The 26,335-nt window shown below is 30.7% G+C and overlaps 1 protein-coding gene and 1 non-coding gene across 2 annotated transcripts; both read right to left on the bottom strand.

Annotated features, from left to right (window-relative positions):
• Positions 1-9,376: 9,376 nt before the first annotated feature.
• On the bottom strand, positions 9,377-9,517 carry LOC145320406 (U4 spliceosomal RNA). The gene has a single exon (XR_013880192.1). It is a non-coding gene; the product is annotated as a U4 spliceosomal RNA (small nuclear RNA).
• A 12,355-nt stretch (positions 9,518-21,872) lies between these two features.
• Positions 21,873-23,627, bottom strand: LOC145319013 (G1/S-specific cyclin-D2-like). The gene has a single exon (XM_080160827.1). The coding sequence runs from the start codon at positions 23,531-23,533 to the stop codon at positions 22,397-22,399; it is 1,137 nt and encodes a 378-aa protein (XP_080016953.1). The 5' UTR covers positions 23,534-23,627; the 3' UTR covers positions 21,873-22,396.
• Between the last annotated feature and the right edge of the window lie 2,708 nt (positions 23,628-26,335).

Raw genomic sequence — 26,335 nt, 5'->3', positions numbered from 1 at the left:
GGGGACATACAAGTTATTTAACCCCTTCCCCTTCTAAAAAAACAGGGCGAAAACAGTGGCGTTGAATTTTACTTTAAGTCACTTCAAGAGTTAAACACATGTTTGCAAGAGAAGATGATTTTTAACTTCCATAGTTCATCCTGTTTTCCTGTACAAAACTAATAAAACAAACCCCTGTGAATTTATGCTAATTTGTCAAATATATCCCCTCCCCATGCAAATTTTGAGTGTTTACTTTTTGCTACATATTTGCCAACCGTAATTTTAGATTTTTTGGTTATTCGACCCTTAGCTGTTTGAAGAAATGTATTGATTTAATAATCATTATATAAGCATAGTTAAGATTTTTGGCTAACATTACTTTTCTCGTTTTTAAATCTAAAACAATTATGCGCTATCTAAGGGAATAATAATTGTTTTGTAGGGTAAAAACACCTCGCAAATTTGTGCAAAAAAGTTGCTAAAAAATGGCGCAAGTTTTGTGAATACTAATTAGTTCTATTTCTGCATGAAATATTAAATTTGGTAGGTTTTCAGCTTCTGTCAACGTTTTTATTTTTTAATTCACAAGGTCGATTATGTACATAAATAGCTCAATAACCTGGCAAAAATATCTTATTGCATTGAGAGCAAGTTGGGATTATTTAATTTAAACAAGAAGAATTATGCACTTTTTAACTCATTATCTGACGTTGTGTAACAGAAAAATGTATTTAAAGAAGTAATGTGAACGTATGAGTAGCTGCGTCAATAATATTTATGAATCAGAAAATGTTTGAAAGCCAGGGAAATTAAAAGATGTAAGATTATTCTATTTACATGTCAAACTATGAAAAACGATTTGCTCCAATTAAAATCATTTCATTGCATTGGTTAAAATATTTGGACAATTCTAGTTTGTCCCAAGTAAAAAGATTTAATAATAGTCCTCAAAGTTTTAGCCACGAATGAAGAACCTGCTTAAAATTATTGTGAACCAATCAAAATAATATAAACAGTCGATCTCTTGACCCCTCACTCCTACAAAAGGGCTAATTTTGTTTATAGTAATTAATTGTACATCAATTTATCGTTTATTGTCTTATCCCTTATAGTCCTTGCATTTAGTACCGCATTATCATAATTTTTACTTTTTTTAGATACCTTGTTTAATTTTGAGTAATCTTTGTTTTTAAACTTTGCAACTCAGCCAATAAACAAAAAAACATAGGATACGGATTGTTGGCCCAATTTACTGACTCACATTACTTGTAGAAAAGCATTGCAACTAAAATAATAGTGTTGATTATGAATATTGCATGATCAATGCAGGGTTACTAATTACCATTTAGATAATTATAGAGTAGCTCCGTTACTAATATTCTCATTGTTATGACCACTAGTTCGAATAAAGTTTTGTACAGCTTTTCTTTTTTCTTAAAATATTTAGCATTTGAAGAAGGGGGGTTATTTTTATCACTACTGCTTTTTAATTTTAAAAATGTGTCATATTTTCACTCTTAAGACAAAGCACAACAGAATGTACAAAGAATAAAGCCTAGTATTGATCATCTCTCATTACTCATCTGTAATTCTAATTTTTAATGTCAGGCAATGTTATCATTATTTAAATGCTTAACCTCTCTATTAGAAATTTACTCTGTTTTGTTGACATAACAATTTTATAGTTTATGTCGACTTAAAGTCGTTTGAATGTAATTAATAAGCTTAGCTTATCATACTGGCTTTTGTTAAAGCTGAATTAGAAGAACTTTCAAACAAGTATATGATTTTTCAAAAGCAATTGAGGAATTGAACCTTGGTTTGTGTGATCTAATTCAGAGATCTTAAGGTATGAGAAAATGGACGATAAATTGTTGTACATTCCGAATAATAATAAAACAAATTACCCATTCTGTTGGATTAAACAATTGGTGACAAAGTTAGGACACTGCCAATTCAGATTTATTAAAAGTACCCAACGTTAATCCATCGAACCAGAGAACTTTGGGCATCATTTAAATTTAAAATCCATTGTTCTCTTCCTCCCTGAAAAAAACTGTGTAATGAAACTATTAGTCAATTCTAAATGAATCGGACCACCTATGAAATTAGAATAATATGGAGTTTGTTTGTCTGTCTTTTAATCAAAAACGAAGAACACAGGGAGTGGGAGGTTTTTTTTAGGAAAACGTCATTTACAATGGTTAAAGGTTTAGGTAACTAGTTATAAATTGTTTTATCCAAAATTACCTTTTGATGTAGGTATAAAAACTTGAAAAGGAGGTTTATAATTATTTTATGTAGGGTACCTCCATCATCCCAAGAGAAATCGCCCCAAGAAAAACTCCCCCTCCAATTTCTTTATTTGTAAAACTAAAAGTGGAGGATCGACTTACCAAATCCACCCCTTACTTTAAGTGGCCCTAGAGGACTCTAGGGGCGGAGCCATTAGTGAAATCATACAGTAAAGGTGGTACCATAACGCATTACAAATATTTTACTCAACAAAACACAATTCACAATAATTGAGGGCCCATAAATCAAAAATTAAAAAATGTCTAAATCAACGCCTCAATATTCTCATGAAAAGTATAAAAAAATGTTTTAGCTAACTATCAAGTACTTGGGTGTTGCTTAAATTTTACAGGATTTTAACATTAGCAAAAGTAAGTTTATTAAAAAAAAAATGAAAAACCCCAACCAATGACGTATTTTTTTGCAATTTTGTTAAACTTATCAGCAAAAAATACTTGTATATAACCAAAGAACTCTTGAATAAAATCAGTAATAGAAATTTTAAAATTAATATGACAAGTCTTTTAAAGTATAATTAAAAACAAGAATTAAAGCCTTATTTTAACAAGGTTGCCTATATCCATTAAAATTTTTGTTACATAAATTTTTCTAATATTTTCAGGTTGTTTTGAAAAAAACTAAGGTACGTCTCTTTGTCAGTTAAAAACTACATAAATAATGTGAGAGAAAAAGCTGAAAAGTGTAAAAAATGAAATTATATCTTTAATATAATGCGAGGTAAAGGTAATAAAAAATTCCTCACTCCCCCCTTCTTTTTATTTAAACCCGAGCTTTTTGATTGCTAGGGGTAAAGGAAAAAGTAAAAGTAAAGTAAAGCGAAGCTATTCTATAAGGTCTGCCTGTAAGTATATTATATTGCTTCAGTTTTACTTTTTTTCATTTAACTGAGAAAATTTTTTAGAAATTTTTACAATTTTTCTTATTTGTTTTCATCTTTGCGTGGGCAATTTTTCCGTTAAAATAGAACTAAGAACACAGTAAAAGTGTCAGACTGATTATGACGTAAAAATAAAAATTAGCCAATGAGAGGCCACTATAAATTTTACCATTGGTCAATAATGGCCTCTCATTGGCTATTTTTTTTTGTTACGTCATAATCGGTCCGACACTTTTACTGTGTTCTATACGCAAACATCCAATTTGTCAGTAAATGAGGTTAAAAAAATTTTACCGGAAAAAAATATATGATATTTTTATTCCTTAAACTTTGAAATTTATTGTATGTTCACCTATCAAATAAGAAAAAAGGATTTTTTGAAAAATGTGATCCATTGAATTATGAAAAATCAGGCTTGATTAGGGAAAAAGAAGGGGTGATGATGTTTAATTTTAACAGGGATGGTTATATTCATATTTTAAATATACAGAAAAGTGTCTGACATTTGTAGTAAAGATTCCTATGATAATTGAGCACTTAATTTTTTTCTGTTATACTGGTTAAGAATAATTTAATTTTGGCTGCTGCTATCCAGAATAGTTTAAGATTTTAAAGATGAAATCTCTCTCTTTTTTATCGACTTGATCCGTAAATTGTTTATATGAATATTTTCTACTAATGGATGTTATCATATTCAAGCATTTATATTAGTTCCTGCTTCATGACGCAAACTTTGACTCTTTAATTCAATATTCATATGTGCAATGTACATTGTCATTTTTTAGAACGAAAAATGCAACGTGTTGATGTGATTTTTAAAGCGATAATTACACTTATATACTTGTAACAATGCAAAGTCTCACTGATGATCTGAAAATTAAAAAAATATTCACTTGTAGATTAGGCATAACATTACAATGGTATTAAAATTCACAGACTAGTGAGAGAAAGATATAATGAAACAGTAAATTAGCCAATTACTTATCTACTACAAATATGTTGCTTACTTTCACGGACAGACAGACATATGTACAAACAATTTTTATAGTGAAGTGCAGTCCTGATTTGAATTTAAAAATGATGTTCAATACTTCCTTAATTCTATCGCTTCATAATTCTCTACATTTTTATATTTTTATTCGGAAAGGAAAAAAATTGATGGGGTTGGTCTTTCCCCCCTCTAATAGCCTAAACCCTACCCTGGACCAATACTATTTGGCTTGTATTCATACTAACAGCTTATTTCTTTTTTTATATCCGTAAAATTATGAAAAGATAAAGGGGTGAAATGTTGAATGAAAATCTCTCAAAAAGTTCATAATAAACCCCTTTCAATTTGAATTACATCAAAGTTAGACATGTAGGCATTGTTATAGAATACTGTAAAGTTTTAATCTTACATGAAATTTTTTTTTAACAAATACTCTTTTATTAATGTCCTACAGTTCGTCCGATATGGCACTAGAAGATTTTTATAAAACATCCGAACCTAGTAAATAAAACTCTCACTGGCAATTTTCTTTTTAAATATTGTGCTATCATATGTTGAAATAGCTTCTTAATTTTTGAATAATTGTTGTTTAAACGTTACATTTACTGTAGGTATATGTACTCTCTATTAAACATTGTACCATTAATGTCAACTTTATATCATTATGTGAGGATTGCTGTGCTAATTTTAGATATTTTGTTCTTGTAGATTGTCCACTTGAAATATTTTTTACCATCAAAATATTAGGTAAATTTTTGAAATCCTTATTTATCTAAACATGCTATGTGCGATCAATTCCACACATTGTAGAATCCGCCAAGGCAAGAGTGGATCAGTTTGTGCTGTATTAATAATTTTAAGTTTTAAGATGTATTTAGGGGACATGGACTGTAAATTACACTGGTACCTAATGCTTTATAACTACGTTATCTTATTCATTGGCTCCAAATTTTTGTAAACTTTTATTGTATATAGGGCTTGATCCTTTCACCGCATGTTCCTAGGGTTACTAATTAAAAATTGTTGACTATATAAATTTAGCTTGCACTCTATGTTTGCGTTAGATCCTGCCTCTAGCAACATATTCTTATGTTTATTATTTAGTATCAATGATTTATATAAACTTATGCTATATGTAAATATTCTTAATCTGTCATTATCACTGTATTTTAATATGTTGACTGAAATAAATATTTGATGTTGATGTTGATGTTGATGTATTTTGATTAGATAAAAAAAGTTTTTAACCAATAATTCAAATCTACCAAAGGGTTAATTTTGATTATCATCATGGGGGATATATCAATGAACGTCCATTGTCCTATCCCTTGAGATCCCTGGGTTTTTAATAATTTGATAATGTTATACATTGAGCGGAAGTGATGTTACTCCAACACATGCTTATAGCAAAGCTTATCATTTTAGTGGTTTTAATTTGTATGTAACGTTTTAAAAGAGTGTAGTTAGGATAGCAAAATATTTTTTAGTAAAATTTGTATATATATACACTTGCGGATATGTTCCTAGCATTTAGGGGCTGACTGGAAGGGACAGATGAGCTAAAATAATAGCTTAAAACCATCTCAAGACTTAAATCTAAAAATATAATGGCCTAAAACAAGCACGACCTTACTTAAAATGAAGAACCCTTTCGGTTCAGTGATTATTGAGATCATAAACTACATAAAACCCTTGCTAATTTCTATAATAAGATTCTTAATTGAGAGCTCAAAATTAAATAAGCTGCCAAAATAACTAATAATAATTTTTGCTATAAAAATATTGCTGAAACAAACCCAAAATGTTATCACCATAGTTTTACTTTGAAAAGGACAGATGAACGGACAAGATATAAATGAAAGAGCTCATATAAGGTTGGGTATATAGTCATTTTAATACAGAATAATCACAATAAAATACTGTCATAAATTACCGAAAAATCTACTGTTATTATTACTGTATAACAGTAAGGCTTTAGTTATGCACGCACGTATATATTCTATATATTTTATTAAACCGCAGGCTTTGGAGGATTTATTCTTTTTGTGATTCGGATATTTTTGGTTTAAAGAATTTTTAGAACTATTTATTAAGTGACAAAAAGGGATTAAAATATTTAAGATAAAAGCTTCCCTGAAAATCCTAAAACAACAAAAGAACGAATAAAGCACAAATATTGTTAAAATGTATATTTATTCAACTGATAAATGATACTTTGATAAAATGACCTTAGTCTTTAAGTTGTACCTGTTTATAGATCAAGTCATCAAATATAATCTTTCTATGCCTCAACTTAATACGAAAGATACGTTATCAAAATATAAACTTTTTTTAACGTCTTTTGTTATATCCCTGTTTAAGCTAAGACTCTAACAAATGGATTCTCTAAAAATGAACTTACATTTTTCATTTTGAACTGGTTATCCATATTGTTATGTAAGAATGTAGTACCATGCATTATGCATTAAAGGGACTCAATCCATTGTTCTCTGCTGCCAGATGGAACCTTTCATCCTTTTCAGTCTCTTCTCTTATCTAATGTCCAAATCATACAATTAGGAAGAAAAAAGACTCTATAAAAAAATTTGAAACAAAAATTTTGATGTAGAGGGAATCATTATTCTTAAATTTATTTTTATAGACAGTTAGGACTTTCAGACAAATGACGTTTCTTATCTGGATAGTGGCAATGTACGTCAAGTTTTTAACCAAACACCTCTTTAACAGATGGACTTATTGTGCTCAAATTTTAACATTTAAGGTTTTAGGCCAATTTAAGGGTATCTAGCAATATAAAACTATTCTAGACCAAAAAGGTAATTTAAAAATCAAAAAGTATGTTTACTATTTTTTCAAAGTTTGAAATACTTTAATTCTTTTTAAGAACATCTATTACTGTTACTGAAAAGTATGCATAGTAAGGGCTACTGTTGCTTTTCAACACTTGAGGGTCGTATTCATGAAACATCTCTGTTTATTATTTACATTTTGTGTTGTAGAATAGAGACTACTATTCCTTTTCAACACAATAGGGTCGTATTCACAAAACATCTTTGTTTATCATTTATAATTTTGTATTATTATTAGAACAAGGATGGCAACAAGCATAAAAGCGAAGATAGTATAGGAAGCATTGATAGTAAGGGCTACTGTTGCTTTTCAACAATATTGTGTCGTATTCATGAAACATCTCTGTTTATTATTTATAATTTTGTATTATTATTAGAACAAGGATGGCAAAGCGAAGAATTGAAACGGTATTACAGACGAACATTAGCTCTTGTTGATTGTTAGAACTGAATATACAAAATATAAATTTATTTAAGTTTTGACAAAATTATAAGTTTTGTTGCAAAACTTCATAAATTCAGAATACTGTTTAAGGACGTACTGACATTTTTAGGACTCAATTAAAGAGTTGCTTCGCTTATAATATTGTACCTTATTGTAATAGGAATTAGTACTCCAAAAATCAGATCAATCGGATGATTATATATCATAAAAAAATTGTTAAATATTGTTATAAAAATATTATAATTTATAATTTTTTATTAAAAATCAGTGATATTAAATTAGGAGGGAAGAAATAACAGAACATCAACAGAACTTTTTTTTATAATATCATGAAAGTTATAGAAAATATTTAATGAATGAGGCCGTCGGATTTCCATATATTTTTCACGGTCGCTGGTTGAGTGCGCCCTTTTTAATCATCATAGATAATTTGTTTGGGATTGAGAGCGTTCATACAAAAAATTATAACAGACAAATAGCTATTAGGGCATCAATATAGAGGGATAGTATTAGTCAGCCAACATAAAGGCTTAGAATTAAAAACCAGTGTTGAACCTATGTGAAGGTTTGCTGTTAAGTAGTTAGCGAGATCTTTTTATCAGACACATGGACAATCTGTTACATCATAATATCAATATAAATCTGAATAAATTGGATAAATTATAAAACAAACGAAGACAATTAATTGAATTTTAATTAGCGTTCTCACATAAACATTAAACACTGAAATTTTTCAAGAGGGGGAAAAATGTTTGAATAGGAAGATGAGTTTATATGGCGGAAAAGGTAATTCTAAATGTATGGATGCAAACCAGGGCTCGGCAGCCACACGGCATCCAAGACTAAGTCTCAAATTTAAGCCCGTTTGGATGCTTAATTTTTTTTTGAAAAGAGGGATTGTCATGTATGGGTCAGGGTTAGACTACCAACCGATTTTCAAAATTGTTAAAGGTTGATTTCCATAAGGCTTAAAGGCGGCTGGCGCGTGGCTGAGCCCTGAAACAAGCCCTGTAAATTATGTAAATAAAACGTAGTGCATTCGCCCCTAACATCTAGTAGCCACACTTGAATAGATAACCCAAGTCCACAATTGAAAGAAACATTTACAGCATTAAAACTTTATATCCTCAGTTTTTTCATTTCTTTTTTGTGAGGGGGAGTTCCAACCCCCAATAAACAGCTTTAAAAACCTTATATAGGCCTGTAGGTATATTCCCTAAAAAAAGAGCATAATCAGTGCAGCAGTTTTTGAGATCTTAAGCTTCTTCCGTACAGACTATCATCGTCCTACATTTCATAGATAATACTTTTTAAAATCTTCAACTAAGAGGATGTCTATCTGTCTGTGAAAACTAGAAATTTATAATATTTATATCCTTATCTGTTTAAAAATCTTCTTTCCCTATATTTTTTTCTTTTAATAAAAATAGCGACAAAGCCAAAATATTCCACATAAATAGAAAAAAAGCAAGAGGTGGTCAAATTAACAACGATATATTTGTGTTATGTAGTCCTTTTGTCATTCTGGTTATTAAAATATTAAAAAATGGTAATAAGCGCTTAATTTCCTTTTTTCAGAGGGCAGCTGGCTACAGAATTAAATATATTAAAAGATTAAATTATTCTTAAGTATATTTTAAAAGCAAAGTTAAAACGAAGGGAAATTAGAAGTGATGTACTCATTCATATGTAGAATCTTCACACAAAAAAATATAGCTAAAATAGTAGCTAAGAAATACACATTTACGCCATACTTTTTATGTCTTATGGGCGGACAGTCATTTCGAACCATAGAGTAGCTTACACAGCAATTAAAAATGAACTCACTTTCGTTGATTAAATCATAATATCTACTATTTTAAACCACATTGAAGTTACTATTTGTTATTTCGTTAAGGATTCTCAGATGTTATTTGCTCCCGTAAGAGCCTTCAGAAATTGCCTCAAGTGATGATATTTCACATCTCCAGGGCGGGGTATTGGTTATAGTTTTCAACTAGCAATAACAGCACCTCTCTATTCGATCATTGGTTACTGTATCGCCACTGCGCAAAGTTAACCCTTATAGGGAATTGTAGGACCAGACCAACTTTTGTCTCTCAGTTATATTGACCAATAATGAAATAAAAATAAATAATATTTTTTCCTAAAAATGATTACTACAAAAATGTTTCTGTTCGAAAAATAAATTTTTTATTTAATTAATAAACTTTTTTACATAATTGTCAGCTACTTATTCATTTAGAATGAGCCACCTAACGGTAAAAAATTAAACTACGTATAATACAAATAAGAACATTTAATCTTGAGAATTATCCAGGAGGCGTGGTTTTAAATTAAAATGGGCGGAGATTTACTATATCTTGTTATCGAAAGTCATACTATTATTGCAACTACTTTAAAACTTGTGTTTGTCAATCTGTCTGTCTGTGTAACTGGTAGCTCAATTTTGATTAAGTTTTATAAGTAAAACAAATTGGGGGGTGGGGGGATAATGAAATAATTCTGGTATCCTTTCCTAGATAAGAACTTTGAACTATGATAAGCTTCACTGCTAGGGAGAAACATATTGATTCAGCAGTTAGATAGATCCTTAGCATCACACAAACACATACAAAGACATCCTGTTACTTTTACTTAATAAAGATTTTTAATTAAAAGTTTTAAATTGAAAACAATTGAAACATTAAGCAGAACCTTTTGTTTATGTCTTTTTATTTAGTATTGAAGCAAAAACCTTTCTTTGTAGATTGATATTCTTGATCTATAAATATTTAATAATGTGAAAAGAATAACTAGCTTTTTCAACACTAGAAATAAAGGGAGGGCAAACTAATTTTTAAATTTCAAATATTTCTAAATATTTTTTAAAAATATTGCAATATCCAAAATAAACAAGAACGATATTAATAATAGCCTAATGAAAATAGCAGCTTATGCTTTTCAGAGCGTTTTTAAATAAGTTTGTAGTGCAGCTTAACCCTAACTATTTTAACCAAAATGTAAACATTATCAATAAAAATCCAGTTAATTTTTATTTACACATGACATGTATAGCATAAGAAATCTTTATTATAGAAAATCTTCGCTTTTATAACTCTTTTTCTATTTTCCCTTATTATGTTTCGTTTAAGTTTCTATAGCTATTCTTTTTTTCCAAAGCCAGGGGACTTTTTGGTCCATTGGTTACCTAGAATAATTTATGTATTTCCAGCATGGATTTGCTTGCGTTTTTATTCCCTTTTTCACTTCCTATCTATCCAGAGATATAAAGGGATAAGACGATGGCCAATAAATTGATGTACATCCCCAATGATGATACACAAATTTAACCCCCTGTAGACTACACATAGTGGTTGAAACGTTTAGAAACAAAACTTAATGAACCAACCAATCAAAATTGAACTATAATTTATGTAAATTATAAATTTCTAAACATTGTAATCTTGTTCTTTTAGATTCGAAATACATTATACATTATAATTTCCTAAAGTTGTTAAGCCAACGAATAAGAAATCGTTATAATAAAACTTTGGGAGTGTTATTCTGTATCTATCCTTCGAGAGATGTATTGATAAAACAATATGGACGATAAATTTTTTTTCAAATAAGGATAAACAATTATTCCTTCTTTTCATAATTTTTTTTCTAAAACAACGAATGAGTGATCGTGTTTATTGACCACATATTGGCGCGAATTTACACCTTTTTATTCCCCCCTCCATAGCGGGAAAGTGATATGTATTCTTTAAAAAAAAGTATTATTTAAATACGATTTGATATTGTTTTCGAAAAACTGGAATGTTTTCTACTTTTTACTGAAACTTATATTGATCAAACCTCCCTCCCCGCCTTCCTAAAGAACTTTTTCATAATCTGAAATGATACCAGTTGATATTTTATATACCTCCTATTTTTTGATTGAAAGTAATATGAATTTTGATGAGTTGCGCATCTAAGACATCAAAAAGCGCCATTGCTTCGGATACAGTTTCATTTACTTTTCTATTATTAGGGTGGGTCTTTCCGTCCGTCTGCTCATTTAGCTCTTTTCGTTAATTTAGACATGTTAGAATTGTCCTATCTTTTTCAAACTTCGCACGATGATTCCTATAACAGTTAGGTGCGATTAAAGAAGTGTAGTAATTCTATGGATGTTGTCATTCTTTTATTTAATATAAAATATGTCCGAATTAATGTAATAATGTTTAAATAAATTGAACCGGAAACATGATTGTTATCACTATATAATTTTCTTTCATCTAGATTTTATAAATAATTCATATAAATATGATAAATATTGAATAGAATATATATATAATAAACAAGGAAAATTATGTCCATAGTGCACCGAACAGAGGTCGATCTAAAAAAAAAATTAAGGTAGCTGCATCGCTGCCTTACCAAAATTGTTTTTGTGAAAAATCCTCCAAAATCACCTAAAAAATCTACAAAAATTATATAAAATCATAGAAGGGTTATTAACATAAGATCTTAAATTAAGATTTTTGTAGATTTTTTTATGTGATTTTAGATAATTTATCACAAAAACAATTTTGGTGATTTAGCGATGCAGCGACCCTATTTTTTTTTAAAGACTCTACCTCAGTACAGTTTAATTAGAAGAACAACGGAAATGTATTTTTGTCTTTTGATGTTTAATAATTGTACATATCTCTTAACCCTTACAGATCGGGCCCCAATTCCCACCTTAATAGATCGGGGGTGGGGGGGGGGGGGGGGTCCAAGAGCTCCCCCCTCTATCTCGGCTCCTGGTACAGATAAAGACGTAAATTTTTTTTTCTGGTGGTTCATGTGTATTTTTAGAGAAAATTACTTTTTCTAGTCATAGCAGTCAGACCGCTCCTTAGCCGCTTTTTAGCGGCCAGCCGCTAAATTTTAAAACAGCTGTAGAGCGGCCAATTTTGCAGCTAGGATGACCAAATTTAAGGACGAACTTTTATTTTTCATAACAAAAAAATTACTTTTTCTGATCATAGCCGAAAAACGGCAAATAACGGAAACCGCCATTTTCGGCGGTTACGGCGGTAAAACGGCGGTTGGCGGCGCAAATTAATATTTATATCTGTTAATTATTGCTCAAGGATTTACCAAAAAAAATTATAGGTCTCTAGCTGTAATAGAAGCCACGATATTCATGATATATGTCTGTAGTAAAAGCCGGACAAAAATCGGTCACAAAGTCGGTCAGGGAGCGGTCAAACGGTCATAACACCACTTTTCTCAGAAGGTCATTGATATCTAAGTATTCACAAAAAAAATTTTAGGTTTCTACCTTATACACAAAAGTCATAATGTAGAAATTAAGATTTATTTAGAATTTTTTCTAATTTTTTTTGCTACCCAACCGACTTTGACCGGACACCACGACCGACACAGACCAGATATCCTAATAAAATCAACTCTCGCCGACGTATAATTACTAAACTTAAAAAGTATTGAAGTTACAGCTCTCCATCTTACCTACAAAAAAAATTAGATTGAAAAAACTAGAGGGGGGGGAAGGCGGCCCCCCCCCCCGATCTGTAAGGATTAAGTGTGGTTTGAGCAGATTTACACCGTTATCCTATAATATAAAGTAATAAGGTTTTTTTTGTCTGAAGCTTAAAATTTCGATAACTCCTGAACCGATTCGGTTTTATCTTTTAGTACATAGGTCTTGTGATGGTTTTAGGCTATTTAATGTATTAGGTTTACGTCGAAGGATTGTTTTATGCTATTTTAATCCCTTTATCTCTCCCTTTCGAAGTCAATTCCTTTGAGGCTAGGGGCGCAGCCTTTAGTAATTATAAATTTTAATACGCTCGGAAATACCATATTTATAGAGAATGATTTACACAATTAAAGCCTTTCCACAGTAAGCTAACTATAGGCTAAACAAGAATGTTACATACATTTATAGTTTTGAAATTTTAAGTTATTGAAACTGTCTAATCTATAATTATTTAACTGATCTGATGAAGAACTTTACGATATTCCATAGTTATAAAGTGGTTGCACTACTAACAAGTAGATAGGTATCGACATGAAACAAAAGTATAATCTAATCTTTTTAAAACTTTGTCTGTCGGTTGGTATGTATCTTGTAACAGAAGCAACTTATAGTGCCTAATAAAAAATGACGTCATACAATACAATATGACCAATGATAGGCATGTATACATTCTAATTAACCAATGTTAAAATGTTTACTGGCCTATCATTGATCATTTGTAGTGTATGGCGTCATTTTCATTAAGAACTATAAGCTGCTTCCTTGTAACGACATCAATAGTATTAAATAATGTAGCTTGCAAATTTTATCTTTTTTTCAACTTATGATTGTAAGGTTAAAAAAATGTGTATACCCATTAGAAGCGCAGCAATAACAAGTTTATGAAACAGAGAAAATATAATTAGTCAAAAACAGGAAAGGTAGATGAATGGTTGGAAAGCTTATGAGTTTTAAAATCCTCTAATAAAAAAGGGTAGAACTTATTTAGACGTAATATTTGACTTACATACAGATCTTACTTAAAGAGTATGTAATATGTAATGATTTAGTTTAGTATCTACTGTATAAATAAAAGACAAGATTTTTATACTAAAGGGTTTATAAATTTTATGTTAATCTTTTGTGATGAAGTTATATCAACATGGTTAATTTTTATATTTGACTATCATTAGATATTATTTCTTTTAACGATATTTTAATAATGAAAATTTTAATGTTGTATTTAGAATGACAGCAAATAAATTTGACTATTGATTGCAGTTTGTTTGGCTGAGATTTTTGTAACCTTTTAGTTTGCTTACCTTGGCTTTAAGAATTCCCAGGGAAGAAGACGACTATGACTAGTAAATTAATCTACAACCCTTTCTCTCCTCTAATATTATTTATTACAAAATATAACCTTTATTCGTATGATTTACTGTAAAAGTTTTATTTCTCAACCTTTATCCTATCCCTGAGCACATAGCGATTCTAGAGCAAGAAACTTTAACTTTCAGCAATCAACAAACGAAAACTTCAGTCCTAAGTAATTTTGGGTCCAGAATCATAATCTGTTAAAACTAAAATCCTATGTCTTCCTATTTGCAATAAAATCGCATTAAAATTGCAACAAATATTTGCGATACCTTATTTTCATCTTATAAGAAACAATAATCCATTTTGCTAAAACAAAAATTAAAGTTAACCATTTATTAAATACTTTCATATCTTTAAATTTGCAAAAAAAAATATTTTTTTTGCAGAATAATGCCATTTTTGTCAGCGATATAAAAAGTCTCCTAAAAAATAGATTGTTAGAAAAAAAAGTAAATGTAAGGATTATAATATGTTTTTCTGAAGTCTTTTAATAAATTTATACAGTAAAAACCAGAATTGTGCAACTTATTTGAATGAAAAGCCAAAAAACGTAATTTGCAAAAAAATTGCAACCCCTAAATCACATAGAAAAATAAACTTTTAACCAATCTAAAGTAATATGTTTTAAAAAACATTAAAAAATATTAATCTTTTATTAAATGAAGTTTTTTTGAAAAGTTCTAATTAAATAGAACAGGGCAAAATAATTTTTTCAAAATGTAAACAAACACTTAACTTTGAATATTTCTATAGTTTTTCTAAAACTTAAAAATCAAATTGTACTCAAAATCAATATTTTGTTTGTTAAATCTTCTTGTGGCGAGATTTTTAAATGTTACTTTTTCATACGTATTGAATAATCATAAAAAAAAGAAAAAAAATTGCATTAAGCCGATTCAAATATATTAAATATTTCCTTATTAAGGCAGCAAAATAAAAAAAGGTGTAAAATAAATATAATTTATTTTTATTTTTTAAGCTGTCTAACTTTAAAAAAAAATTTATAACACGATTTTTGCAAAAATAGATAATTTTTCATTAAAAGGAAGTTTTGTTTACTAAATCAGCTGTTATCATAGAATATACAGTTTTCTTATGTTGGGCTAAGAATAGTAATTTCAAGGGATCGACAGCCGCACACAAGCCTCAAATTCCGCAGGTGTGGAAAATAAAGATTTTAATAAGGAGAATGGCTGTTAAGAAACATGTTTAGATATCCAGCTTAATTCTAAAGTTATAATATGACGATTTCACTGAGGCTTACCCGCAGCTTCTAAACCCTGTTAATTTCAATTAAAAACTATATTTATATTAATAAGATTAAGTTTAAAAATTGCATTAACATACTAGGATCATAAATTTAGATCGCACTCTCATTTCAATTGTGTGAAAAATGAAGTTATGCCCCCTGTTCCCTCCAAACAGTAATTATTTGGACGCCCCAAAAATAGACATTAAAAACAAGAATGACAACATCCATAAAATCGAAGCTCTGAAACAGTTTAAAAACGAAGTTTAACACCTGTAGATTGTCAGAACTCATTAATCAATTTATAAAAGACGAAAAAATTGTAAGTAAATTTGTTAAAAACTGCTGAAATACAGGATAATATTTAAGGACATACATACATTTTTAGTAGGTGATTATAGAGATGCTTCACTTATGGAATTGTACTTTGTTGTCCTAGGAATCAGTATTCCAAAAATCAGATCAATCGGATAATAACATCACATACAAATTTGTTGTTAAAAAAGTAAAAAACGATATGTTTAAAATGGACATACAGACATTCTGGTATTGAATATAGTGTTGCTACGCTTTCTAAATTGTACCTTACTATAAAAGGAATCAATATATGAAGTTTCAAATTGATAGGACAACTTTAACATGCCATAATTAACGAAATGAGCTATCCGTTCCGGACGAACAGACTGACCAACCCTAATTATAGAAAAACTCGCTTTTAATAATGATAAAAAAGCTTCGCGCTTTGATATATACAAGCAGCTGCGCCCATAGCATCTAGAAGCTCTATTCTAAAGGATAAATAAGGGCAGAAAATAGCCTTACACCATACCCAGACTTTATCTATAAAATAGAATAGCCTAAAACCACCTCAGAACCTATAGGAAGCTTCAATGTAAAGAAGAACCATATCGGGTCAGCGATTAGCAAGATCCTTCGCTACAGACAAAAAAAGCTTACTACTTTAAATAATACTAGCGGTTACGCCCCTAGAAGCCTCTAGGAGCACTTAATTTAGGAGGGGGAAAAGTCTACCTCATCCCATATTAAATTTGAGTTTCAAAAGAATAAAAAATATTTTTTGGGGGGGGGGAGTGGGGTGAAGACACCCTCTCCAAAAATAGTTTAAAACCTTCCCAGAACCTATAAGAAGCTTTAATTCACTGTAAAGGAGAACAATATCGGTTCAGCGGTTCGCGAGATCCTTCGGGACAGACAAAAAACGCTTACTACTTTATATAATAGGAAGATAATCACATTTTAATTCAATAAATTATGGCCTTTCAATTAGTGTTAAGAGGGGGGGGGGGGGAGTTCTGACACTTTTGCGTAAACAGTGATTATAAGCTTTGTCTTTGGAGTGAGAGGAGAGATTATTTCACAAAAAAATTTCCTTTTGTGATGTAGTTTTCCTATTTAAAAAAAAATAATTTATTTGGCCTCCAGGTTTAGATACTGCTAGCCTCCAGGTTGATTTTGGACAGGTAAAAAAATTTCAAGTTAGAAAAAAACTTATTTAACTTACTTTATGGATAGTATGAACTGATTTGAAAAAAAAAATTTAAACGAGTTTCAGGTACTGCAGGGCTCCAGGTGGATCCTGGACAGTATAAAAACTGAAAATTTTTAATTTTGAAGTCAGAATAAAACTTATTTAACAAAAGTTGATACTTTATGGGCAGTATGAACTAATTTAAAAAAAGTTTTTTAAATCAGGCTCCATGTTCAGGTACTGCAAAACTGAAAATTTTCACTATTTAAGTTAGAAAAAAACTTTTTTAACAAAAGTTGCTACTTTATGGATGGTATGAACTAACTTGAAGAAAATTTTGAAATTAGGCTTAATGTTCAGGTACCGCAGGCCTCCAGGTGGATCCTGGACAGTTAAAAACTAAAATTTCTACTATTTAATTTACTGGCGGCTTTGCCCCAAGAAGTAATTTATAAAAATGTAGTACATGGGGTGGATCATTATCTTCATCATTTGCATCATCAAAAAAAAATTGAGGCACTGGCTCTACATTTCAAAAAAAAATGAGAGGGATTTTTTTTTTATTTTTGGGGGGGTTGGGGGTGTCCCACGCCAAAAGAAAATAACCTAAAACCACCACAGGACCTATACAGGTATATACCCTGAAGAGAAGAATACGATCGGTTCAGTGGTTACCGAGATCTTAAGCTTATTAGGTAAACTAGCTAAAAAGTAGCAGGTTTTAAAATAAGGTTTGTTCTAACTTAAATAGTAAAAATTTTCAGTTTTTTACTGTCCAGGATCCACCTGGAGGCCTGCAGTAACTGAACATGGATCCTGAATACAAGATTTTCTTCAAGTTAGTTCATACCATCCATAAAGTAGCAACTTTTGTTAAAAAAGTTTTTTTCTAACTTAAATAGTGAAAATTTTCAGTTTTTAACTGTCCAGGGTCCACCTGGAGGCTTGCAGTACCTGTACATGGAGCCTGATTTAAAAACTTTCTTCAAATTAGTTCATGCTGCCCATAAAGTAGCAACTTTTGTTAAATAAGTTTTATTCTGACTTTAAAAGTAAAAATTTTAAGTTTTTACCTGTCCAGGATCCACCTAGAGGCCTGCAGTACCTGAACCTGGAGCATGATTTCAAAATTTTCTTCAAATAAGTTCAAACTGCCCATAAAGTAGCAACTTTTGTTAAATAAGTTTTGTTCTGACTTGAACTTTTTTTACCTGTCCAGAATCCACCTGGAGGCCTGCAGTACCTGGACCTGGAGGCAAATCCTAATTTTTTTGAATAGGAAAACTACATCCCAAAAGGAAACTTTTTTGTAAAATAATTTATCCTCTCACTCCAAAGACAAAGCCTATAATCACTGTTTACGTAAAAGTGTTAGAACTCCCCCCCCCCCCCATTTATAAAAATTTTAACATTTAACCTAGATAATTTTAACTTTCCTTTCTGACTACTGCATCTGGGCCTTTTTTTTCATTTGCAAATTGAATACATGTTTGCGGGAGATAATTTAAATTTCGTCTTGGTTACCGCAAAATAATGCGGCACTGCTATGACTGTAATAAAAAACTCCAATGCTAATTGCCTAATAACACTTTTTTATAAATGATTATATCTTATAAAATCAAATACGAACGCTATTACATTAAAAATCTTTTATAAATTACAACAAATTAATATTATTTTTTTACCACTGGGAGTTATTTATGTGAATGTTGTGAACATATTAGCAGACAATTATTTATTTCAAATTAACAAAGGTAAAATTTTCAGGGATATAAAAAATAGGTTTAGAATTTTTTTCATTTCGAAAGATAATCTAATTAATTGTCAATAATCGTATTTCAATTTAATATATTTTTGATATATTAATATAAATATATTAATCCTAAAAATTGAAAGTCGTCTTAGTGATTTTAATGATAAGGATTTTAATTTTTTTTTAAAAATTAAATATCTCTGAAGAAGGGGAAAGAAGGATTTAACTGTAAATGAAAACATGAAATATAGGCCTTAATTTTGTCGCCACACTTTGCGGATTCTTGCGGAAAGGTGTGGATAGTATAATTCGCCTCTGCATCTATGTGTGAGGCTAAAGAATACCATAGGGATAGATAAATGGAATTCATATGATAATAAAACCTAAAAAAGTGTTTCTTTAATATAATTATTTTTTTTTATATAAATTTAATTTTAATTTTAGAACAGCCAAACAGACAGACTACGAAAGTATGTACTCAATTGCCACGGAAATCTTCGTAAAAAATCTTCAAAAATTTCAGACATTTTTGTGGAAAGACTTTTAATTGTTAAAGACTTTAAATTTTCATAAATATACCTTGAATTAAAACTTGACTTAGACAATAGACATACTACAGTAGATTATCAATATGTATATAAAAAATATAAGCTAACTACGTTTTTTTATTATCCTTTTTGTGCGACCATAAATATCGCAAGGAGAAAAAGTGTTTTATTGAAAATGATATTAATAATATATTTAAGCTTTATGTGAAAAGAGTAGAGACATGTTTTAGATATAATGAAACCGGAGGGTTTATATATAATACTATCGGATGGGCCGTTAGTATAACTATAAATAGCATAAAACCATCATAATACCTAAATCAAAAATAATTTCCTTAAACCATTAAAAAACCTCTCTTAAGCTTTCCTATAGTGAGGAAACCCAATCGGTTGAGCAGTTATCAAAATCTCAAACTACAAAAAAACTTACTACTTTACGCATATAAAAGGAAAAATTTTATTATAAAAATGACAAGAGCATTTATAAACAGAAATTATATTGTGTTCCTACTGAAATAATTAGACAGTTTAATAATGTCAAAACTGTAATTTGCTTAACAAATCATCAAATGCTTTACTGAAGTCGTATCTACATAAATTTGCATATTATTGTTTTGTTTCGTAGTATCGTTTAAACTGTTTGTGTATTTAAAACGTATAAAAACATATTATATATATATCAAAACCAAAGGCTTTAGATCATTCTGTGAGTCTCTTAAAAATTTTAAAATGTCGTGTATTGCAGAGCATTAGTGAATATGAACGTAGAAACGTAATTAAATCTTAAGATTTGCCAGCCTTTAATTTTAGCTTAATGAAGTCAAACGGACCATATAATTAAAGAAATAAACCTTTGACTTTTTATTTCCGTATGCGATGGCAACTATCCCAAACTCGTCCCTCTCTCTGATAAGTAATATATTCTAGCTTAATGTGCGTGTGGTCTTTCTGTAAGAACAAGGACAATTTTGGTCATAAGTTCAAACACATGAAAAAATTTCATTAACGGTCTGAAAATTAGACATTATCTATCGGTCTTCAAGACAAATCTGAAAGTTTTAAGGATCTGAAATCAAACTAAGAGGGAGTTACATAGTAGCTGAATTAAGAATAAATACATATAGGTCAATGCCCTAGGTATGTTATAAGCCATAATGCATCAAGGAATAGTCTTTGTACATGGCAAAAAGCTGTTACACTTAAAATGACAAATATTTTATAAGTATAAGTAGCACAGCTATAACGAGAATAACAATGATAAACGTGAACTGTAAAGTTATAGTTAGTTAGGTAAGGTAAAATTTTTTTTTATTTTTAACTATTGTGCAATAGTTTGAAAAAAAAGTCTTAGCATTAACATTCATGTTTTAGAAATTAGAGGTTAGATTTGGTAACAATCCAATAACATAAAGTAGGTTTTTTTCTGTCTATAGTTATTAGTTAAAGACCTCCAAAAATGCTGTTATGATTTTTTTCATGGGAATAATAATATATGCCATGGGGTGGTTTTAGGCTATTTTTATTTATTTGATTTAATTAAGTCTTCAAGTATTCAGAAGCTGCAACAGATAAAATAAAAACATATGCGCATTATTCTTTGACGTTGCTATGGACAGACAAATTTTAATAATACTAGCGGCTTTTTTTTTGGGGGGGGGGGGGTATTTTCATTTTTTTGGGGGGGTTGGGGGTGTCCCACCCCCCAAGAAAATAGCTTAAAACCATCACAGGACCAGTATGTATATTCCCTGAAGAGTAGAGCCCAATCGGTTCAGTGGTTACTGAGATCTTAAGCTTCAGACGGACAGACAGACGGACAGACATCGTTCTACTTTGTATTATAGATAGTTTCTACGCGTCGAGAAATATTCTAAAACCATTACATAAAACTGGAGTATCCATAGAAATAAAAATTTTAATACATTAAAAATCACGAAACCTTTACACAAAATTTCAAATTTACCTCGACATGGTTTTTTAGAATCATTTACCAATTTTGAAGTTCAAACAAATATACTAATCATACTAAAAGGTAGTAAGGCGGTTTTTTGTGATAGACGAGCATAAATCCTTCCTTGGATTTTGTTGGATGTAGTAAAAAACATCCCATTTCCAATTCTTAAAAATTAAATTTGGTAAAGGTACAACGTAGTATTGCAATCACAAAGAAGTAACGAATTAATAAATATAAATCGTTTTCTTGTTTAATATAGAAATCAGACTATTATAATCATAGGGTAGCTTAACTAATAAATGTATGTCAACCTTTTTCGGTAGACCTGTAGGACATACAATTACCATCATAAAGTAGCTTTGCAAATATTTTTGAAATAATTTTTTCTAGCTTTTTTACTTGATGGAGTTTCATATGTTTTTTGTTATCATTTCCAAAATCAATTTTTATCAAAAAGAATTTTTATTCATGACATTATTTAGCTTGTTATTGCTTCGCTAATTATTACCTCTAAGGCTAACCTAAATGAAAAACTACAAACTTATAAATAAAATTCAACAATTTATTCAATTTAATAACATTTTCTGCATGTAAGATAATTGACAATTATAAATATATAGACTATTTTAATAATTTTAATACATATTTAATTAATAATAATATTACACATTTTTATTTTATTTTTGTAACTTTTAATGCCTTTTAGGACTTTGAGCATTTTATAAATTAATAACACAGTTTTTTAAGGGCAACATTTGATTAAAATAAAAAAAATAGAGAAAGAGATCATGCCCATTAAAACAAATTATAGGTATATAAGCATTGCTACGGTACTATGAAAGAAGAATGAATATATATTGATATAAAAATTTGACTGAAAGTACTTGAGATTTTAATGAAAGAATATAAAAATGCCTCAGAATGAAAAATTGATATAACTGAAAGAAATTTCGTGTACATTTTTTTTCTAATTTTGTGTCATATTTTTTGTACACTATGTACTATGTACAGGTACTCTTTGTGCACTAGTTATTGTACACTAGATTTTAATGTACAATTAAAAACTTAATTATTAACAAGATTTCACTAAAACTGAACTATGTCTGAAAGAGTCTGATAGTGTTGAATTAATGTCAGGACTTGAAAAAATTTGATTAGGTTGGCCGTCGGCGGCAGGGGGTGGTGGCGTGACTGGCGGACTTGAGGCATCACTCGGCGTGGGCGAAGAACCGGTGGAATTAACACAAACGTTGACCGAGGCGGAAGACTGTACCAGGTAGGCGGGGAGGGTTTGAATCATGGCGGTTGAACACTCCTCCAAATCGGCGGCGTCCGCTTGTGAAAAATTCTGCAGGCCGGCCAAAAATTGTCGGGCACCCTCCTCTGAAAAAGCCGGCACCAAGCAACGCAATGCCACGGCAATGGCTGATGAGGCAATGACACTCGGTCTCACGTAGGAAAACATGTAGTGGGTGGAGGTTAGGGCAATTATGGTTTCTGTTTGGCGTCGCAGCATACTGTGGTCAACATTGGCGTTTATAATAAGCTTTGGCAGAAGATGGTCGAGATAGTCCAGTGCTGTGCTGCTGCAGAGGTCCCACTTCAGCTTGTGCAGGACAATCAGCTCCCAGTCCCGGATTTCTTCCAGACTGACGCTGAAATCTGTGTACATCACCAGGTTTTCTGAAGAAATTGGGGTCGTTTCTTTAAATTTGCTGCTCAAAAATAGACAAACAGCGCCCAAAAGTTGTAGTTGGGATTTTTGAATGCGACAGCGGGCCAAAAATCTGTCCATAAGGCTGACGGCCAGGCAAAACACTTCCGGCTGGCAGCCAAGCTCCTGGTTCACCTCCAGCATCCAGTCGGCCACAATTTTTCTCATGTGCGGCCGAATTTCCCGCTGGACATATCTGAAATAATCTGGATTTGAGGGCAGGTATCTGTGCTCGTTTTTGATCATGTTATGCAACACACGGAGGTCTGAGGTTAGGGTCTTGTCCACCATGGCCTTAACCTGGAGCACTTTAGGTAGAGTTTTACATGTATAAGCTTGCTGCTGCTGGTGGCTGAAGCTTGTACTGTTGTTAATCTGTACAGGTACTGTTGGTTTGCCAGTATTCATGGCTTCAATACTTTCACAAAATATCTCATTACAAGATAGGTAGCCCTCGTCAAACATGGCTATATAGTTCTCCTTATTATGCTCCATAAATATATTTAATATGAAGATTTAAAAGTCTTATTACAAGGAGTAGTTGTAAAATAATAGTATGGTTTGCCTAGCAAAGGCAAAGGACAAAAATCAACTGAGCGCCAGCGGCGTAGGAAAGGAAGGGAATTTTCGGGAATTTTTCTTCTTCTCTTCCCCCACCCCCCTTCCATCTTCCCTTAAATTTGACACGACCCGACCTGAGAGAAATAGTAGTTACTCACTCAGTGTAGTCCGTCAATTAATAGAGGGGGGGGGGGTACCTAAGGGGTGTGGTTTGGGTGTGGACATATCTTTGGTGTGAATAAGGGAGGGGGGGGGGGGGGGTAATGATGAGCTGTTGCTCTGGTTTCAACACTATAATGCGCATGCGTGTGGCGCAATTTATACTCAATATTGCGCTTCTCATATAACCCCCAGCTCCGTTCCCTCTTCTCCAATTTTCTCTTAACTTTACCCCCCCCCCCCTTTTTTTCTCTTGTCTAGGACAGGCCATTGCAAGGGTGGTGGTATAACCCTAGTGATGAGGACATGATCCAGATCACAACATCCAGAAAAACCAGCAAAAATTCAAAAACAGCAAAACAATGTGCAATTCACAACTTATACAATTTAGAAAATGTATATTCTTATAAGACTTGTGAAGAAACAAAAAACACTGTGTATTCAGTTTTTAAGAAAGGAACATTTAGCAAGAAATGTTATTTAATGTACTTTATTTTTGTCAAATTTAATGGCATTTTACAGTTTTTAAAATTAACTCTAAAGGCAGAAAGAGAGAAAATAGGGACTTAGAAGTTAGATTTGGGGATAGATAGATTAGGACGGAGATAAGCAGAAGAAAAGGAGTACTTTCATAGAGATAGAGAAATGCAAGGAAAAGTAAAGGAGAAAATAGGCTTTATAAATGTACATTATACACATATTTTTCGCGCAATATATATGTACATAGATAGATGGATGTATCCATAGATAGATAGATAGATATCACGATTGCATCATTATGTTTGTTTACAAACAATTTATGTCAAAATAATCCCATTCAAACTGTTTTAAGAAGCGAAGCTTTTCTTATGTCATAATTAAGTCTGTACGTTTAAGACGGCTATAGCACTGTTATTATAACCATTGCATTGTTGTAAGATTAAATAGCTCTTTTAAATTAAAACATTACTGGATAAACCAAAAAAAACATGATACAAGCCTTTGCGGAATGATCTGCCTTTCTAGTAATAATTCGGTTGAGATCTTACAACTCCTAGTTGACCTAACCTTAAGTCAGATTTAAAAAGATAAATTTTCTACAAAAAGCTATGTTTGCGGTCCATTAGTTATATTAGAAAAATCGCCAAACGGTCATTTCGCAGTTTCAACTAACCAAAACGCTTATGTGGATATTATTAACCTTGTTATTATACTTTAATTAATTATTCATGATCAATTTTACTGCTTGTTTGTGGTTATTAATGTCATGTACATATTTATGTATGTCTATTTTACTATGTGTGTCATAAAATAAATATTTCATATTAGATGATTTAATGACACAGCCTACTAGAAATTGAATGACGAATTAATGGAATGCTTTTTTATACATAATTGTCATTGTATTACTAAACCAGCATTACGGACCAAGACAGACAGACTGACATACATAAAAAGCAGCTTAAAAAAAATTCACTGACATTTACTTTTTTCAAAAATGTTCAATTAGTTTCCAAAAAATATTTGATTTCTAAAATTCTGTGCTGTCTTTTTGTCAAACACAGCTAGCAAGGATGAAAACATAAGAGGAGAGTTTGGAAGAATTTATAGGATTGTGAGTTCATCTCAATTGATTTTTGTTATCTTGTTTTTTATTCTGAGGATCATAATGAAGCATCTCTGAAAAGTAAAGCTTTCTAAACTTTCTTAAAAGATATATCCTTCAAGTCTCATATAAATCAGTAGATAATGTTTTTTGTTTTGTTTGTCCTTTAAGATTTCGCTAACCACTAAACAATTTTGGAGAAGCTTTTCATAGGTCCAGGGTTAGTTTTCGGTCATCTCAAATGAAGTCTTGTGATGGTTTAAGGTTTTTCCTCCATCCACTCCCTCACCCTTCAGATACATTGCCTCTATTTGCTTCGGGTTCAGACGCTAGTACATTTAAAATTAAAAAATAGGGACAAACTAAAATAGATACAGAGTAGCTGCACAACTAAAATAATTTTCGTCTGAGAAAGTCGGTGAAAAATTGTCAAAAGAACAATTTTCCTTCCAATTAGGGACTTTTAAACAGGTAGAATAAAAAAATAGAGATAGTAAGAGAAAAAATTATAAATAGAGAGGTAGAGCAAAAAGGAAAAGAAAACATGAAATAGATAGAAAGAAAGAGAGAGAAAGAAAAAGAGAAAGAGACAGAGAGACAGAAATGAATATTTTGGAAAGCAAAATCTTTGATGAAATTTTTGATTACATGTTCAAAGTAGGTAAAAGAAAGTAATCAATTGAATATATGAAACTTTTCAGTTAAATATTTTTTGGATTTAGGATAAATCCTCAGGCAATTAGGCACACTATTCTTTAAGCAGGATCTCTGCAATTAATTGTATAATTTATCTGGGTTTTATTCATATCAATTTAGAATTTAGAACAAGTTTGAAAATCACAATTCTACCTTTAAAGCGTAACATTAATTTTACTACTTTTTCGGAGAAAATTTTACCTTTTTGTCGGTCTCAAAAATGATTTTTTGTTGAAAAGCAAAATTTCTTTTTTTCTGACCCTTCCCAAAGAAAATTAATTTAGAAAATGTTCAAT

This window comes from Acartia tonsa, chromosome 5 (genome assembly GCF_053477335.1).
Source record: "Acartia tonsa isolate MP-2025a chromosome 5, ASM5347733v1, whole genome shotgun sequence".
Taxonomy (NCBI): domain Eukaryota; kingdom Metazoa; phylum Arthropoda; class Copepoda; order Calanoida; family Acartiidae; genus Acartia; species Acartia tonsa.
The sequence above is the reverse complement of the archived record's forward strand: the minus strand, read 5'-3'. Positions and strand labels throughout refer to the sequence as shown.

Bases quoted from the DNA above. Each gene is read 5' to 3' on its own strand.
- LOC145319013 (XM_080160827.1), bottom strand. From the start codon at position 23,533: ATGGAGCATAATAAGGAGAACTATATAGCCATGTTTGACGAGGGCTAC.